This window comes from Prionailurus viverrinus, chromosome C2 (genome assembly GCF_022837055.1).
Source record: "Prionailurus viverrinus isolate Anna chromosome C2, UM_Priviv_1.0, whole genome shotgun sequence".
NCBI classification, from domain to species: Eukaryota; Metazoa; Chordata; class Mammalia; order Carnivora; family Felidae; genus Prionailurus; species Prionailurus viverrinus.
The window spans coordinates 65,363,380-65,382,798 of record NC_062569.1 but is presented as its reverse complement, the minus strand read 5'-3'; the positions used below and the strand labels follow the sequence as shown (position 1 = coordinate 65,382,798).

Here is a 19,419-nt window from a genome sequence, read left to right as displayed (position 1 = left end):
AAACTATCTTTTGAAAATGATATGTTTTCAGTAATGTAGATTGCCCTCCCCGTTGCTGGTGGGCATCTTCCAATCCACTGAGGATCTGAAAAGGCAGAGGAAGGAAGAATTCACGCTTTTTCTCCTGCCTTACTTTCGAGCTGGAACATCCCATCTTATCTGCTCCTTCCCTTGGACTGGGGTTTATACTGTCATCTCCCCCTCGTTCTCAGGTCTTCAGATTCTGACTGAATGATACCACTGACTTTTCTGGATTTTCAGTTCGCAGATTGCAGATGGCAGATGGTGGGATTTAGCCTCCATAATTACATGAGCCAATTTCTCGTAGTCTCTCTCTCTTTCTATACACACACACACACACACACATACACACACACACACACACACACATACACACAAATATATACACATCTTCTCCAGAGAAACAGAACTTATATGTGTGTGTGTTTACACACACACACACACACACACATACACACACAGCAGAACCATATATACACACACGTGTGTGTGTGTGTGTATGTGTGTGTGTGTGTGTGTGTGTGTGTGTGTGTATGAGTGTGTGTGTATGTGTCTTCTTTCCCTGGAGAGCCCTATTACAGAGTGAAACCTAAGTTTATCTCATCCATAGTTACATGATTAGATATATTTTACCAATTTTGCATGTGATTTTTCCAAATTGGACAAACCCAATCTACATAACATACCTATATAAAATCAAATCACTGACTTTCCCAAGTCATACTGGTTAAATAGTTCCACCCAGTGCTGTGCTGGACCCAGTTTTTCCCGATATGTAAGAGTCCATTGTTAGCATTACTTTCAAACTGCCTTCAGTGACCTTGGTAGTGTAAAATTGAGGGTGGTGGGAAGAATTACACCACAGAAATTGGCAAACATTACAAACAGAGGTTGTTGGATTGTTTTTTTCCCTGAAGATCTGGTTGTAACTGAAGAGGTGACTCACAGCTATGAAATCACAGAAACAGTGCATAATTAGGAAGTAAGCTGAGAAGTTCAAACTTTGAGGGACATAGGAATTGAGAGTGAAAAATGGGTCAGCACTCCAACGGTTAAAATTTAGAGAGAGAAGCAAGAGGCTGCAAGAGGCAGGACAATGAGGGGAGAGGCCTATAGAGATATGGCACGTTGTGGGGAAGAACAAGTCTTATTGGATATGCAGGGTAAGGCCAAATTATGAGAACTCAAAAAAGCCAGAGTTTGAAAGACTTGATGTGAGATTAAAGAATGAGCCACTAAAGGGGCGCCTGGGTGGCGCAGTCGGTTAAGCGTCCGACTTCAGCCAGGTCACGATCTCGCGGTCTGTGAGTTCGAGCCCCTCGTCAGGCTCTGGGCTGATGGCTCAGAGCCTGGAGCCTGTTTCCGATTCTGTGTCTCCCTCTCTCTCTGCCCCTCCCCCGTTCATGCTCTATCTCTCTCTGTCCCAAAAATAAATAAACGTTGAAAAAAAAATTTTAAAGAATGAGCCACTACAAATGGTTTACATGGGAAGGGTACAAGATGAAGGCAACGTTTTAAAAAGTTTAGCTTAACCAAACCCTTGTGGCTAATTAGACTGAGAAAAACTTGCTACCTGCATGGTTGTTGAATGGTGGGCTGGGTTTAGGTGGTGGCAGTTAGGAATGGGGATGAGGGATGGATATTAGGAACATCCAACAGGCTGGAGATGATGAATTTGCTTTAGACACACAATGAGTTTGAAATGATGATGAGGGTTCCAGAAATAAATGTTCAGAAGGCAACATAGACTGGATGATTTTCTTTGCATTCCTCTGCATTGTTTACAATCCCATGTTGTCTTTCCTCATTAGTGTTACAAAAAGGAATGTTCCGTGATTTGCACAAAGGAAAAATCCTGCCTTCTGAAGCACTTGGCAAGACTTTACAGAATTAACTATTTTAAGATATCACTTTAATTTCATATTAAATATATTGACATAATAAAATTGAACTACCCAAGCAGTCATAGACTTGTTTGTATTCTTTACCAGTTTTCATAATTGCTGATTTTTAGAAAATTTGACCTATAAATAGAATCCTATTTTAGTGAGCTTGGGGAGATACAAAATAACTTATATTTAACTTCCACTAAAATTAATGTATATTATAGTCTATAGCAAAACAGCTTCAGGATGTATTGTTCATATTTATAGAGAAACTCATACAATCATATCTTGTTTACTAATCTTCTCTACTTTATTAATAACCCACCTTCGTTGTGACTTTTTGTCAGAGATAGAAGTACTCTTTATCCCTCCATCCTCCCGCCCCTCAGCTCTCCTGAAATAAACTATCACCAAAATACTAATAGAATATTTTGTGGAAAATCTCAAATGTCAAAAGTCCAAACACACTACAAATTAGAAACTCCAAAAGAACAATGTCTTTACTACAGAAATTAGCTTCAGAGTGGGTAACAACTGTTGAAGGCATCTGCTAAGTGGGATTTTTAATTTAATGGAATTTGTTATAACTACATCAGTAAAGCACAATTGCTGTGCACCATCTGTTGAGGCCTTGAAATTGACTTGCTTATGTACAACCGGATGTAACAATCATATCTGTTGAAAGGGAATACTACTTTGTACTAACTTTTCATCTTACCCTTTATTTTCCAATGCTTTTAGAATCATTAGACGATAAGTTAATGAGAAAAAAACACAATCTCAAGAGTCAAAGGGGCAACTCAACAATAAAAAAAAACCTGATTAAAAGACAAAGGACTTGAATAGAAATTTTCCAAAGAAGATATACAAATCGCCAATAAGCACATGAAAATATGCCCAACATCACTAATCATTAGGGAAATGCAAATTAAAATCACAATATGCCATTTCACACCCATTAAGGTGGCCATTACAAAATAGAAAAATAAACAAAAACCAGAGAATAAGTGTTAACAAGGCTGTGGAAACATTGGAATCCTTAAGCACTGCTGGTGGGAATGTGAAATGATGCAGCTGCTAAAAACCATATAGCATTTCCTCAAACAAATAAAAATAGAATTGTCATAGGATCCAACAATTCCACTTCTGAGTGTATAACTAAAATAATTGAAATCAGGGACTCAAACAGGTATTTGTACACCGATATTCACAACAGCATTATTCACAATGGCCAGAATGTGGAAGCAACTCAATGTCCATTGACAGATGAACAGATAAGCGAAATGTGGTATATACACACAATAGAATATTATTCAGCCTTGAAAAAAAGGAGATTCTGGCATATACTACAACATAAATCTCAAGGACATTATGCCAAATGAAATAACCCTCTCATAAAAGAAACACATACTGTTCAATTATAATGATATGAGGTACCTAGGGTAGTCAAATTCATAAAGATAGAAAGTAACTGGTGGCTGGAGAGAGTGGGGAATGGGGAGTTATTTAATGTGTATAGAGTTTTAGTTTAGGAAGATGAAAAGAGTTTTGGAGACCAATGGTGGTGATGATTTCACAACGATGATAATGTACTTAATGCCACTGAACTGGACACTTAAAAATGGTTAGAAACACACACACACACACACACACACACACACACACACAGTATTTTACCACAATAAGAGTCAAAGGGACGCAGAGGAGGCATCTGATGACTGAAAGACCCTAATAAAGAGCTGAAAGTTGAACCAAATCAGTTGAATTATGCATCACTCTGCACATCCACTTTATCAGAGATGGGGCCTCCAGTGTCTGTCACACTGCAGTGTCAGTACCGATGGACCTCATGGTGCAGAAGGCTGGAAGCAAGGAAGAAGGAGGGATCATTCAGGGGAGACCTAGGTCTATAGGAATGTCTTCCCAAGAATGACCCCTCATCTTTCTCCCAGATGGGGCCAAAAAAGCAGCTAAGGGAACCTTCAGAATGGAGACTGCATTGAGGGAAACTACTTCATCTCAATCGTATCTTTAGAACACACATTTCATGGTTAAACCTTTTCCTTTTTAAGAAAATAGACAAAGTGGGGAGCCCGGGTGGCTGAGTTGGTTAAGCGTCAACCCTTGATTTCATCTCGGGTCATGATCTCGCAGCTCGTGAGTTGGGCTCTGTGCTGACAGTACAGAGACTGCTTAGGATTCTGTCTCTCTCCTTCTCTCTCTGTCTCTCCCCCCACTCACACTGTCTGTCTCTCTCACTCAAAATAAATAAAACTTAAGAAAAAAGAAAATAGATAAAGGAATTTCAGTACATGTTATATATGCTGTTGTTATAAATGTAATACTTTTCCACTGTAGAAATTTGAAAATCAAGAAATGTAGAGCAAAGTAAATATGACCTGTAATCCTACTACACAGATGACTGCTCATTTGGGGGTTTTCCTTCATGCTTTTGATACATAGTTGGGGATTTTGAAGCTCAAATGTTGAATGAGTTATAATGGTGGAGTACTAAATATCATTAACAGGAAACAAATTTAAAATATTAATTAGGACCTCACTCTTTCATATCATCATAATTTAGTGTTGTATGTAGATTTGTCATTATTCTCTCCTATCTAAAATAATGGGCATTACAATCTATTATCTAAAAGAATAAAATATTACTTCTAAGAACTTGCAAATACACTTAGAGTCCAAGAGATCTCTCTTCACACCTCTCACAGGTGGTCTCATATAATCTACTTCTCCCAGGGCCAATTCCTCTACTGGTTCTCTCCCTTTCTTAATATTTCCTTGCATGGTTTAACCATAGTTTATTTAATACTTCCCTTATTGTTATTTGATTTGGGGTTTTTGTTTTATTTTGTATTAAAAGATATATATATATGCAAAAGTTGATGGATTAGATGAAAAAAATTGGCAAAATATTGATAACATTTAAAGGTGGGGGATGGGTGCATGGGGTTGCATTATATTGGAATGTAAGAACTTTGAAAAAAACAAAGCACAAGGAGCAAAATAAAATTTCCAAAAATTATAATTATTATTTCCAGGGCACTATGAGATGATATTGCATTCATGAAATAGGAATGAGAAAGAAAACAAAACAAAACAGAAGATACTTTAGAAGGCCCAACATATAAATAACAGTAGTCTTAAAAAGGAGACTAGAGAAAGTGGAGGGGGAGGTATATAACAAAAAAAATAATTCAATAAAATTTTCCAGAACTGAAGAACATAAATCGAAAAGCCAAAAGATCATGGAGCATAACGAATGGAAAAAGACTCACACCAAGGCACATCTTGGGCAATTTTTATAGCTTGGAAACAAAGAGACAATTCATTGATCTAATCATCTCTTCTCATTTCCTTACCCTCCTCATGTACTCTCTTCCTTCTTTCAGCTTAAACTCAATGGTCAATAGTTCTAATCAATTCCTTGGCTAGAACCTCCACATCTTTGTTCCTCTTATGCTTTCTCATCTTTTCTGAACAAAATCATAACCACAGTCAAATTAAACTTTCCTTCCACTCCATTTCTGCACCAGTGAAACTGAACATAAAGATGGGAAAACCAACAGTCATGTTGATTGGATTATCATTAACCTCAAGTGGGCCTTTACTGCTGCTCAGCAATCACACATTACCCTCGTGTGTTCACTTTCCCACTTTCCTAGACAACTATCTCATACTTGTATCTCTTTCCTCCATCCTCCACTACCTCTTTCCCCACCCACTCTCAGCTGTTGCCCTTGTTTCCTATATTGCTGAGGAAACCAAAGCTGTCAAAGAATTCCCACAAGCCACACCCTGCATACTTATCTACCCTCCTACATCTGTGCTCACATACTCTGCATTTTCTCAAGTCCTTGATGATGAACTAGCCACACTCCTATTGAAGTCATCAATTTTACCTGACTACTAGGTCCAGCCCCTCTTAGAAACGCCACTCCAGCCATTCTTTTTTTTTCTTTGCATTTTTTAGATTACACTTTCAAGTTTCCCCTTTAGAGCATATTATTCGCAACAGCACACAAAATACTGTTATTTATCACAGCTTTAAAAAGAACTTCCATGGACCCACATCCTCCTCTATCTACCACTTCATTGGTTTCCTTCCCTTTATAATAAATCTCTTTAAAAAGTTGTCTATACTCAATGTCTCCAAAGTATTTTCTCCTATGCTTATTTGAACCAAATAGAGTTATCCTCAACATGCCACCAAGATCATCGATGAACAATTACTTCCATGTTGCTAAATACAATGGTCAGTTCTCATCTTACTTGACCCATGGAAGTATCTGATACAATTGATCACACCTTCTTCCTGGATATACTTTCTTCACTTGTCTTCTAGACTATCACATCCTCCAAAGTTGTAATTCTATTCTACTGGCCATTTATGAGTTTCTTTTTCTAGTTCTCATGATTTCCTACCTCTAAAAGTCGAAGGGCTCCAAAACTCAAGGGCCTTAGACCCCTTCTCTTTTCTAGCTAAACTCATTCCCTAGGTTATCTCAGTTGGCATCCTGACTTTAAATGCTATCTATTGCGAATTATTCCCAGATTTGCATCTCTAGTCCTGATCTCCATACCAGTATATCCAACTCCCTTCTTAAGTTGTTTTTTTAACTTCCTAGTAAGCTTTTCTAATTTTGCACATCTAAACTTAAGCTCTTAATCTTCTTTTCAAAATCTGTTACACTCCCAATCTTTTCTATATCTATTAATGGCAAATCCATACTTTTCCATTGCACAGGCAAGGAAAACAAAACATGGTTCAAGAAAGGAGAATGTTATCTTACATGGTTTGGATTTAGTCATGTCTATATCAGCCTGAAGTATGAGTGCTTGAAGATGGATCTAACCCAAAATTACAGTGTGATTGTATTTGGAACATGAAAAAGTTATGTGTGTGTGTGTGTGTGTGTGTGTGTGTACACGCGACCCTGAATACAGGTGAAGCATGGGTTAAGAATGTAAGAGAGCTAAATACTCTTCTTCCATAACAATATGCCAATAAATAATAACACACAAACCAGTGTGAACATAGTTAGTAAGTTTTGTATAACTATTTAAATTAGAATGTATAACTTTGATAAATATAATAGATACATTTTGGTACTACTTATATTTGAAATGGCTATGTTGAAAGTCATAATGCTTAACAGCAGATGTAAAAGTAGTTGTATGAATACCAACAAAAAATATGGAAAGTCCCACTGGAATATCTATGGAGAAACTTTGGAAAGAGATGGATATTTGGGATTTTCTAACACATTTGAGTTTTTAAGCAATATATGTTCCTTCTATAATTAGAAAAGCATAAATATTTTTAAATGGATTTCTAAAATGCATAATTACTTAATTATTGATAGTGATCATTCATGACAATGTATCTTATTTACTAACTAGAAAAATGCTTGTTAGGTGCCTGAATGCTAAGATTTAATTTTTCTCTCCATTGATGTACTTGATATTAAATCTAGATTCTTACAGCTTGCCCATCTGAAAAAAGTGTATTTCTTAGTTGGAAATATGTGCATGATATTCTTTAAATGAGGCTACATGATGTGATAGAAAAAGTAAAAGTGATGAAGCCAAATATATGTACAAGGTTTGAATGAAACATGAAAATAAATCATGTATTTTTATTAAAGGTAAAATGTAACACTTAAGATTCCTTATGAATCTTCTTATGTGTCTTATGTTTACATACATGATTTCAAAGGAAATAGAAATTTAATCAAATCACTAAGTATTTATTTTAAATGATCTACTACTCATAAGACACTATACTAAGTTTTATGGGTCATTTAAGGAAATAAATATTTTTGTTTTCAAATTGCAGTCTGGCTGGGAAATAACAGTAGAGATTGTAAATTGTTTGATCAAATCTAGGACCTCGGGAGTGATAATGCTCCCTGCTATAAAAGTATATTTTCCGGCCTCCCCTGAAAAGGAGTTGGCCAATGTGACATAAGTAGGAAAGCCCTTTCTGTCTCCTCTTCTATTTTTTCTTGCCTGGAACTCATTGAACACCTATAGTTCCAGCAGCAATCTTGGGCCATGAAGCAATCTTGATATTGAAAGACACTCACAAGGTATGATAAAGCAGAAAGGCAGAAGGAGCACCATTCTTGATCACATCATATCAGCCCTGCACATCCTATATTCTGATTTCTTTTAGAAAAAAAAAAAAAACCAAAACATGAACTTGAATCATGTTTCAGTCTCTCCCTCTCTTTTTAAGTTCCTGATGTATCCAATTCTAGTTCTAATTAATGTAGGAAATAAGATGTAATTAAGCAAAATGTTCAAGAATAATATAAAATATAATTACAGCTTAATAAAAAAAGAAATGGCACATGACAGAACACTCTTTATTGAAAAGCACAAATAAAGCATAGAGAGGCAGTATACAGTGTCCAAGTGTTGAGTGTGGGCTCTGCAAATACTCTGCAAATACATAGAGAAATTTTATATAAGACAAAGGGGACACCTCAAATTATTAAGAAAAAGTGGAATTTTTAATACATGATGTGGAAACAGCTGTATAATCATTTGAAAAAGATAAAATTGAAACCATATATCGCTTAATGGACCAGGATAAATTGCGAATGGATTAGAAACATAAATATTAAAAAAACCAAAAGCACAAAGAAATATAGTAAAATGTGGATAAAATTTTTCATAATTTGGCAACGAGTATAACTTTTACAAATATAACTCAAAATCCAGAAACAATAACAAAAAAGACAGACAAACTTGATGACACCAAAATTTTAAGCTTTTGAATGTCAAAATAAAAACCCCATAAGCAATATTAAAAAGACAAGCGAACAGCTGGGGAAAATATTTTCAAGTTTTGTTATTTCAAAGAGATGTCTCTCTAACACAAAAAGAGTTCCTAAAAATCAATTTTAAATAAAACAACAGTCCAATAGGAAAAATAAGCAAAAGTGATAGCCTAGAAGCCCATACAAAAAGAAAGGCACATAGTCCTTAAACATATTAAAAGATGTTCTACCTCACTCCTAATAAAATAATGTAAATTAAAAATACACTGAGAAACCATATCTCATCTAACAAATCGGCAAAAATCTAAGAGCCGACCAAACTGTTGTAGAGGTTGGAAGAAAACAAGCACTCTTATTCATGGTTAATGGAGATACAATTTGGTACAAAACCCAGGGAGAGACATGTGGTGATATACGGTGTTCCCCCCTTATCCACAGTGTCACTTTCTGTGGTTTCAGCTACTCATGATGAACCGCAGTCCATAGCAGATGATCCTTCTTCTGAGTATTGGCAGAAAGTCAATAGTGGCCTAATGACACATCATAATGCCCACCTCATTCACCTTGCTTCATCTTATCACATAGGCATTTTGTCATCTCACATCATCAGAGGAAGAGTGAGAACAGTGCAACAAGATATTTTGAGAGTGACCACATTCATGTAATTTTTATTACAGTATATCATTACAATTGTTTCACTTCATTAGTGGTAATTATTGTCAATCTCTTACTGTGCCTCATTTATGAATTCAATTTCTCATAGATATGTATGTATAGGAAAAAACATAGTGTATATAGAGCTCAGTACTATCCCCAGTTTCAGGTATCTACTGGGGATCTTGGAATGGATAATGGGAACTAATGTATAAGAAAACTACAGACACTTTTATTCTTTAATCCAACAATTCCACTTCTAAAAATATAAAGTAATGTTGTATCTGTCATTTTAGACTATATTTCCATATGCATTATTAGAGCTCAGAATCAACACTCAGGCACTATATACTGTCTCTCCACACTTTCTTTATTTGTGCTATTCAATAAGTTATATATGCCATGTGCCAGTTCTTTCATTAAACTGTAATTTTGTTTTATATTTTTCTGTAATACATTCTGTAATATACCTGACATATGTGACAGCATTCTTTATAACAGTAAAAAATTATTAAAGCATACAAACAAATAAAAACAGTAAAACATTGAAAGAATGAAAATAAAGTATATCTCCATAATGGAAACTATGTACCTTTCTCAAGATGGAGTACTATAAAACCATTTAAAAAGTATTGATATGAGAGAACTATAGAACGTAATGTTATAAAAAATCAAGATTGTAAACAATGTATATAGTGTAATAACTTTTATGCAGGCTACAGAAACACACACACACACACACACACACACACACACACACGTTTATAGAAACACAAACAAGACAGGCAAACCAGAAGCTAAATTTTTTAAATGTCTATTGGGGAGTATGAAAAAGAAGTAACCTTTTTCCTGAATATTGTTCAGTTTAAAGTTTTAAATTTAGGACCATGATTTGTTTTAAAGTTTTGTCAAATCATATAAATGTTTTACATATTAAGAAATAAAATTCAGGGCACCTAGCTGGCTCAATCAGTAAAGCATGTGACTCTTGAACTCACAGTGGTAAGTTCAAGTCCCACGTTGGGCACAGAGTTTACCTAAAAAAAATAAAATTTAGGGGCACCTGGGTAGCTCAGTCGGTTAAAGCGTCCAACTTTGGCTCAGGTCATAATCTTACGGTCTGTTGGTTCGAGCCCTGCATCGGGCTCTGTGCTGACAGCTCAGAGCCTGGAGCCTGCTTTGGATTCTGTGTCTCCTTCTCTCTCTGACCCTCCCCAGTTCATGCTCTGCTTCTCTCTGTCTCAAAAATAAATAAACATTTAAAAAATTTTAAAATAAATAAAATAAAATTTAAATTTTGAAATAATACTAAAATTGAGATGAACTGAAACAAATAAATCTAATTATTTGTCAAATTGGTAACATAACCACACATAGAAAAGCATTATTTCAAGTAATTTTAGAACATAGTAGCTATATACACTCAGTGGGATATATTCTGAGGACAAAAGAGATCTGCAAAAAAATCTCTAACTTTATTTGTTAAGTTTACTATTAGTGGTAATGCTGATGTTATCAGCTTGAAATCATTTAGTGAATATTGTAACAAATAATTTATGTTTATGTTGTTAGAAACCAGGGTGTTAGGTGTAAATATAAAATCAAATAAGTTGAGGAAATAATTGGAAATGGAAGTACCTATGTAAACTATGACTTCTTAATTGTTTATATGGAATAATTTCAAATTAAAGAAACGTTACAAGAAAAATACAAAGAAATCTTTTAACCCTTTTCCTCAATTCATTTATTATTAATATTTTACTCCATTTGCTTTATCATTTGTTCAATTTATCTACACACAGATAATTATTTTTCAGAAACAGGTGCATAAATCATGATGGGTGTATATTTTTAAGAGTAAGGACATTTTCTCTTATACAATCACCAACTTCAGCAAACTTAACACTGATTCAATATTTCTATTTAATCTATGTGCCATATTCTAAGTTTGTCCAGGACCCAATATTGTCCTGCATTGCAGTTTTTTTTCCCTCCAGTTTAGGATCCAGTCTAGAATCAGGAATTATAGTTGGAGGTTACACCTCTTTGGTCTCCTTTAGTCTGGAACATTCTCTCAGTCTTTCTTTGTTTTATAAAACAGAGAATTTTTAGAATAGAATATTCCTCATTTTGAATTTGTCTGATGTTCCTTGTGATTAGATTGAGGTTGTACATTCCACTGTGTAAGTGACATTATGTCCTTCCCAGCATATCACATGGGTGATACTAATTTTGATCACTTGATAAGGGTACTTCTGATTTATCTACTGTATCATCATCATTATCATCCCATGATTTCTTTAAAAACATATATTCTAGCTCTGTCCACAGACAGGGTCTAGTCCACAATGCTCCAGGGGCAATAACCAGCCCTGTTGCCCAAATTTAGGTCTCTAAATGCCATTCTCAGTACAAGATACCAGGAATTCTTGGAGAAATGGCTGCCCTAGGTCTAGAGTAGGGAATTTACAAGGTGAGTTAGGGGTATCTTATTGTACCACAAAGCAAGGAAGTTCTCAAAATCTAAGTGAGTCATGTCAAAAGACTCTGAAGCTGGCTTGAAAAGGATCTCATAGGCCAAAGACAGGAAAACCAGAGAATCAGAAAGAAAAAAAGAAGTAACCATAATTGATTGGTGTGCATTGGCTATATAAAAATCCACAAATCCATGATAATACTCCCGACACCATTCAAAGGACAAGACATGCTGGGCTCATTTGCTCTAATGGGCCTTTGTGCCCCTGTCTGAACAGGTGAGCATGCTTTGCTTAATCTGATAAAACTCAACTTTCAAGATCCAGCTCAGATACCACTTCCTCTGAGAAGCCATCCCTAAAACTCTATGTAATTCATTGTTTCTCCATATTTCAACAGAGCTCATTGTATCTGCTTCTTCAAAGACATGTATCATACTGTACTGGAATTGATTGTTTAACTGTATTTTCTCTCTAGACTGTAAGTTTATAAATATAAGGCCTGTCTGAGTTTTATTTATTTTGTTATTCCCAGTGCCTAACACGTACTTATAGACAATTTTATATATTATATAACTTTATTTGTTGTAGGTGAATGGACCAATCTCAATATTATCCCTTGTTTCTTCTTCATCACACAATACAAATTTGTCTATATTTTAGGAAATGCTCGAATGCAGTTAAATACCTGGCTATTTTAGCCAACATGCCCAATGTTTATCACCATGGATTTTTTTTAAGTTTTTTTTTTTTTCCTATCATCTATTGCTTTAGCACTAAGTAGACTAGAAATATGTCCCACAATCTTTTTCTGATTTTTATTCTTAGACAGTAATTTCCTACAGTATTTTTATTTATCCCACTCTGTTTTCTGCACTAAAGACCTGTCTGCACACATAGATCTACTGATATGTAGGGTGGGAAGTATTAAAAGTCAACTGTATGGGGCGCCTGGGTGGCGCAGTCGGTTGGGCGTCCGACTTCAGCCAGGTCACGATCTCGCGGTCTGTGGGTTCGGGCCCCGCGTCAGGCTCTGGGCTGATGGCTTGGAGCCTGGAGCCTGTTTCCGAGTCTGTGTCTCCCTCTCTCTCTGCCCCTCCCCCGTTCATGCTCTGTCTCTCTCTGTCCCAAAAATAAATAAAAACGTTGAAAAAAAAAAATTTAAAAAAAAAAAAAAAGTCAACTGTAACTGGTGGCCTGACCTGCTTGTAATCTTTTTTTGAAATAGTAGTTAGTAGTTTGAAATAAAAAAAAAATTTTAAGTCAATTTGGTGGGCGCCTGGGTGACGCAGTCGGTTAAGCGTCTGACTTTGGTTCAGGTCATGATCTCACTGTTCATGAGTTCAAGCCCCGCCTCAAGCTCTGTGCTGACAGCGTGGAACCCAGGAGCCAGCTTCCAGTTCTGTGTCTCACTCTCTCTGCCCTCCCCCTGCTCACGCTCTGTCTCTCTGTCTCTGTCTCTCTCAAAAATAAATAAACATTTAAAAATAATAATAAAAGTCAATTTGGTACAACATCTGTAACACACCACTGATAACTTATGTAGTGTGTTCTCTAGCAGGCTGTATCAAACCTCCTTCGTCCAGTCTCTCACTATGTGTGGAATCTTTCGTGCAAGTGTGGATTCATTCAGCCGTAGGTCTTTGTGGACTTCGAAGCATTAACAATTTTGACGGCAGATGTGATGCAAAACACCTGTCAAAGTCATATGCAAACACACTAAAATGCTTCGGGGAAAGCCCTCTCATACACAGTGAAAGGATTCTCATCTAGGCCAGGGGCAGGTGAGCACTAATAGGTGTGTACAGTGCAGCGGCTTAACCCCTTTTGTGCTTGGGAGGAACCTCTCCGGCTTCCGCGTGGAGGAGGACTGAGGTGCTGAGGCGCAAGTGGAAAGAGGGGAGGGCGGCGTGGCAGCGGCTACTGAAAGCTGTGGAGAGCTGTAAGCGGGGACCAGTCGCTGGCCGCGGTGCTGATCACGCCCTCAATTGTCCCCAAGATGCCTGGCAAGAAGAGGCCCAGCTGGTTGGTGAGATCGCTGGCAGTCGCCAGTCTCACGTCTTAGGTTGTAGATTCCGGGCTCCGGACAGAGGGACATAACAGGCTGCGTCCAAGGGCGTCACCTTGCAAGTGGCCTCCGACGCATTTCCATGGGACACAGCTCCTGCTCCTGGAACAGCTATCACGTAACAGTAATACTGCCCGTGGATGTATGCGTGTGTGTGTGTGTGTATTTATATGTATACATACATACATACATATTTTACGTATATGTATATGTATATATACATACATATACATACGTATATGTATATACGTATATGTATATATATACATATTATATATATACATATATATATATATATATAATGTGTGTATATATATATGTATTTTTTGTGATCCAACTCTGCCCCCGACCCTTGACACCCAGTCCCAGTGGTCCTCAAAGCATCCTTGCAGTTTAAAATAAAAAGTTGATGACCTTGACCATGTGAACACAGCTACACAAAGCTGATCTCTCTCAATCATGCCTCAAAAAAATGTTTACTGCGCACCTTCCACGTGCCATCCTCACAGCCCGGTGCTCCTCCTTTGCCCGCCCCACCCTCCCTCCATGTCCCTTTCCTTTTGCCCCTCCTTCCCCGCTCCCACCTCCACCTTGAGATTTGCATAAGGCAAGTGATCTCTTACACAACAAATCGCTTACCACAGCTAGCCGCTGAAGGGAAGGACCTACAAAGGGCTAGGATTCAGAAGAAAGTTTATTCAACACATCCTGCCCTTCGTGCTCAGAAGTCCAAATCCGAAGAGGGCTCCAAGTCTAGTCTCTGGGTCCCCCAACTCTCTGTGTGACCTCGGACAAGTGGCTACACGACTCTGAGCCAGTTTGTCTTGGTTAACACGATGATAGGTTCTAGAACTGCGTGAGGTTTTTCCCAGGTGCGCACTGGTCTCCTCTCTGGTCGGAACACAAATACTAGGTCTTTCTTTCTTTCTTTTTTTCTTTCTTTCTTTCTTTTTTTCTCCTTCCTTCCTTCCTTCCTTCCCTATTTCTTTTTTGGAGATCTCTCTTTTGGAGTGTGCCCGTGGGGCACACTCGCTTCTTCTTCCCACCAGGTCCATAACCAACTCTTTACCCCTTTTTGAGGAAAAACTCAGGTCCCGGCCACTGAAGGCATTCTCCGCGCCACTCCCACCGTCCCCGCCCCCGCCCCGGGTGTGATCTGTCCTTCTGGACCACTCTAAGCTGACAGCGCCCAAGGCTGGAAAGAGAGCGCCTTTCGCTCCCATTTCGCAGTGCCGGGTCTCCGAGGCCGCCACCAGCCGGGACGCTTTGGGGAAGTGCGAGATGCAGAAGGAGCGAGAAGACGCAGGAGAGGCGGGACTGGCGGGGCTTCCCCTGAGAAGGTGAAGGTACGCGAGTGGGGGCCAGCCAGAGGCTAGGTTTGGGGGAGATAATGGGGAAAAATAGAGGTGCCAGAAAGAGCGGTGGGTCACTCGTCCTCACCACCAGTGCGTGCGTGCGTGCGCGTGTGTCTCCCTCCCTCCCCTTTTTCGCCCCACGCTATCAATCGCACCTCCCTGCGCTTCTGCCTCTCACTTCCCTCTCTTTTCCTCTCCAAGCATCCTCCCCGCCAGCCCGCGCCGCCTCCTCCTTCGCACTCTCCCGCGACCAAAGCGACCCTCTGGGGCCAGCCGGATCCAGCCTCTCAGGGCAGTAGCATCCCAGAACCTGTTAAGTGAGAGCCCGCAGCATGTGGAACGCGACGCCGAGCGAGGAGCCGGGGTACAACCTCACGCTGCCGGACCTGGGCTGGGACGCTCCCCGCGACAACGACTCGTTTGCCGACGAACTCCTGCCGCTCTTCCCCGCGCCGCTGCTGGCCGGCGTCACCGCCACCTGCGTGGCACTCTTTGTGGTGGGCATCGCGGGCAACCTGCTCACCATGCTGGTGGTGTCGCGCTTCCGCGAGCTGCGCACCACCACCAACCTCTACCTGTCCAGTATGGCCTTCTCCGACCTACTCATCTTCCTCTGCATGCCCCTCGACCTCGTCCGCCTGTGGCAGTACCGGCCCTGGAACTTCGGCGACCTGCTCTGCAAACTCTTCCAGTTCGTCAGCGAGAGCTGCACCTATGCCACGGTGCTCACCATCACCGCGCTGAGCGTCGAGCGCTACTTCGCCATCTGCTTCCCGCTGCGGGCCAAGGTGGTAGTCACCAAGGGCCGGGTGAAGCTGGTCATCCTGGTCATCTGGGCCGTGGCCTTCTGCAGCGCCGGGCCCATCTTCGTGCTGGTCGGGGTGGAGCACGAGAACGGCACCGACCCTCGGGACACCAACGAGTGTCGCGCCACCGAGTTCGCGGTGCGCTCCGGACTGCTCACGGTCATGGTGTGGGTTTCCAGCGTCTTCTTCTTCCTGCCGGTCTTCTGCCTTACTGTGCTTTACAGCCTCATCGGCAGAAAGCTGTGGCGGAGAAAGCGCGGCGAGGCGGCAGTGGGCGCCTCGCTAAGGGACCAGAACCACAAGCAAACCGTGAAAATGCTGGGTGGGTCTCAGCGCGCCCTCGAGCTCGCGCTCCCGCGTCCTCTCCTCTCCCCTTGCCTTCCCCCCTTTCCCCTTCTCCCGGAGCCTCTACATCTTTCCCCTGTTTTTCCCAGTCTCAATCAATCTGCATGTCTGTCAGTTACTCTTTCCTGTTTCTGTCTTGAGCTCTCTCTGGTTTCTTAGTTTCTCTGTGGTGTGTGCGTCTCCCTCTTTCTCTCTCTGTTCTGTTTTTTGTTCTGATTCTCTGTGTCCCCTGCTCCTCCCCCCACGCCCCCACTACGTCAGGGTCTTCATTCTTTCTTTTGTTCTCTATCTCTTCGTGTCTTTCTTTTGGTCTCCCCCCCCCCTTTTTTTTTTCAGGAGAAGATGCCCCACCTTTATATTTCCCTTAAATGAATGTTATCAGCCCAGAAACACTGCCTTAAAAATGAGATATTTCATAAAAGTTTATTGTGGTCTTTAAGTGTTAAAGGTGAGGTTAAGCTTCCCGTCTCAATTTGTGGATATCAAGTTGCATTTAAAAAGTAGGGTGGGGTGGGGGGAGGAGTAGGCATTGGATCTAGAAAGCATTTAGTGGTAAATTTAACCAAAGACATGATCAATGTGGGTAGTTCTGTCGGAAATGATTCATTTTTCTTTCAATGTTGCGGTAGGCTTTCTGACCTGCATTTTTTTTAGATAATTGCATCAGTTCTGTTTACCCTGCTGCTGTTTATTTTAGCTTTGAAAAGAAGTCAATGACAAATCAGTGCTGGAGTCTCCATTTGTTTTTGTGACCACCTGTTTCTTCTGGTAGGATAGTCCAGGATAAAGCAGTATAAGTTAAGACATGCAGGCTTCCCACATGAGAAAAGATGACTTTGCGTGAGCTGACAGGACTTACTATCCCTCCCCAAACGGTCCTTCCAAGAGCATCGAGGTGCAGTATCAGGCCTCGAGTGCACTGCCTATTTACTACATAAATTTAAGTATGTGTGTTCAGTACAAGTGAAGTGATACAAAAATGCGTTCACATACAAGCAAAATACTGATTCTACTTGCTTTGTCAAAACCAGGATCTGTATGTTTTATTATTCCTCGTTATAGTCTAACGTTTTGTATTTGTTTACCTATTTAGTGCTTCTTAGAAGTTCCAGGTTGATTTTGTATTTGTATTTTTATAGTTCCTGGAATCCTGTATGTTAAAGTGACACAGTTTTTTCAAAGAATGTGAAATTTTTTCATTTTCTAGACCAGTGATTCTCACAATATGACTAACATATTGCACACCTGCTAGTGACCTCCAGGGGATTCTAATATTCACGTTGCTACTGTGGCAGTCAGTTTTGAGGAGAAGTTTAGTAATTTCCTCTAGCTTTGTTTTTAAGCTGTTGACTATCCTCACTGTGTCTCAACAGCAACACTAATTTTCTTTTGCCTTGGCATTATAAAGGGAATCACTAAGGTGGTAGAAAGACTAAAGTATTACTTTCTGTTATTTTTCCTTTGACTTCTGAATTTTAAAAACCTAATCTAGAAATTCAGAGGTCCTGGGAAAAATCATCTGGCCTGGGCAAAATGAAGACTTGGATGGAGGATAATCAGCATTAGTTGCTTTCATGGTCACTTATGCCTGTTGTACATGGCAGAGTATCATCCATCTGAGAGGTTCTCAATCCTGACTGCATGCATAGTCAGTCTTCTGTGAAACTTTAAAAAAGAAAAAAGAACAGAAAAGAAAAAGGCAGGTGTCCTGGTCTCCTTCCTAGCGTTATTAATTTTGTGAGTCTATAGTACATACAAGGAATCTGTGCCCCAGGAACTCTGATACCCCCCAGCCGTTGAGTGTAACCACTGTACTTCATGTGTGTCTGGTTGTATCTAAGGCATGTGAAATGGTGGACTCTTGTGAACAAACTGTTGCGTCAATATGCCAGTCTAGTCACAAAACCACTCAAAGAGTTGTTAAGTAGAAATGATCGGGAAGCTCGATAAAAATGGTTGAACTGTTAGTCCAATCTTGGTTAAAAAGTAGCAATTGGGAAAAGCAGAACGTAATGTTTCTCTGAAATCAATGGTCGTACTATACATAATCAAAACAAAACTGTGTCTTCAAAATAGAATGTGGCTTGTTATGACATGTCTTGAACTCACACTCTCTCTCCCGTTGTCCTTTTAGCTGTAGTGGTGTTTGCTTTCATCCTCTGCTGGCTGCCCTTCCACGTAGGGCGATATTTATTTTCCAAATCCTTCGAGCCCGGCTCCCTGGAGATCGCTCAGATCAGCCAGTACTGCAACCTGGTATCCTTTGTCCTCTTCTACCTCAGCGCTGCCATCAATCCCATCCTGTACAACATCATGTCCAAGAAGTACCGGGTGGCAGTGTTCAGACTTCTGGGATTTGAACCCTTCCCCCAGAGGAAGCTCTCCACTCTGAAGGATGAAAGTTCTCGAGCTTGGACAGAGTCTAGCATTAATACATGACCGAGCACATTGCCGAGCAAAGTCATCGCTTATTCTAAACCGGAAGCCATAGCACAGCAGAACTTGGGAAGAAGTTGAAGGTTAACTTTGGAATTAGGAACACATAGAGCTGGAAACAATTGGGAGGAAAGAAAAGATAGAACTTGCAGCGTTCTATTCGACTGCACGCTCATCAGTGCTCTCATACACTATTTCTGCGTATTCACTGTCTATGATTTTGCATTCTGCTGTTGGTGCTAGCAAGGACTTGGCAATTTGGAGAAAGGAGGGTGTGCAGAGGGGCAATTAGGGTACTTTGTACTGTGTAAATACTAAATCTGATTTACTTGTTCATAATGATAAAAAAATTTTGATCAAGAGAATGACATTAAAGTGAAACATTTAAGACATATCTTTTAACTACTAGCAATTTTCATATAGCTCCAGATCAGTGCTGTCCAAGATAAATATAATGCAAGGTACTTAAGTAATTCATATAAAACGTATTAATGAGAATTTGACATTCTTTTTTTTTTGGACAGAGTCTCTCAAATGTTTACATTTACAATGCACCTTAATTTGGATGCTA

General features: G+C 39.6%; 1 protein-coding gene across 1 annotated transcript; it reads left to right on the top strand.

The window, feature by feature from the left end:
• The first annotated feature begins 15,593 nt into the window (after positions 1-15,593).
• Positions 15,594-18,851, top strand: GHSR (growth hormone secretagogue receptor). The gene is made up of 2 exons (XM_047876213.1): positions 15,594-16,389; positions 18,547-18,851. The coding sequence occupies exons 1-2, from the start codon at positions 15,594-15,596 to the stop codon at positions 18,849-18,851; spliced, it is 1,101 nt and encodes a 366-aa protein (XP_047732169.1).
• Positions 18,852-19,419: the final 568 nt, after the last annotated feature.

What these genes read in the sequence shown, in the direction of transcription:
- GHSR (XM_047876213.1), top strand. Translation starts at nt 15,594, where the DNA reads ATGTGGAACGCGACGCCGAGCGAGGAGCCGGGGTACAACCTCACGCTG. An exon ending in GCAAACCGTGAAAATGCTGG is followed by an intron (nt 16,390 to 18,546) that starts GTGGGTCTCAGC and finishes TTGTCCTTTTAG; the next exon opens with CTGTAGTGGTGTTTGCTTTC.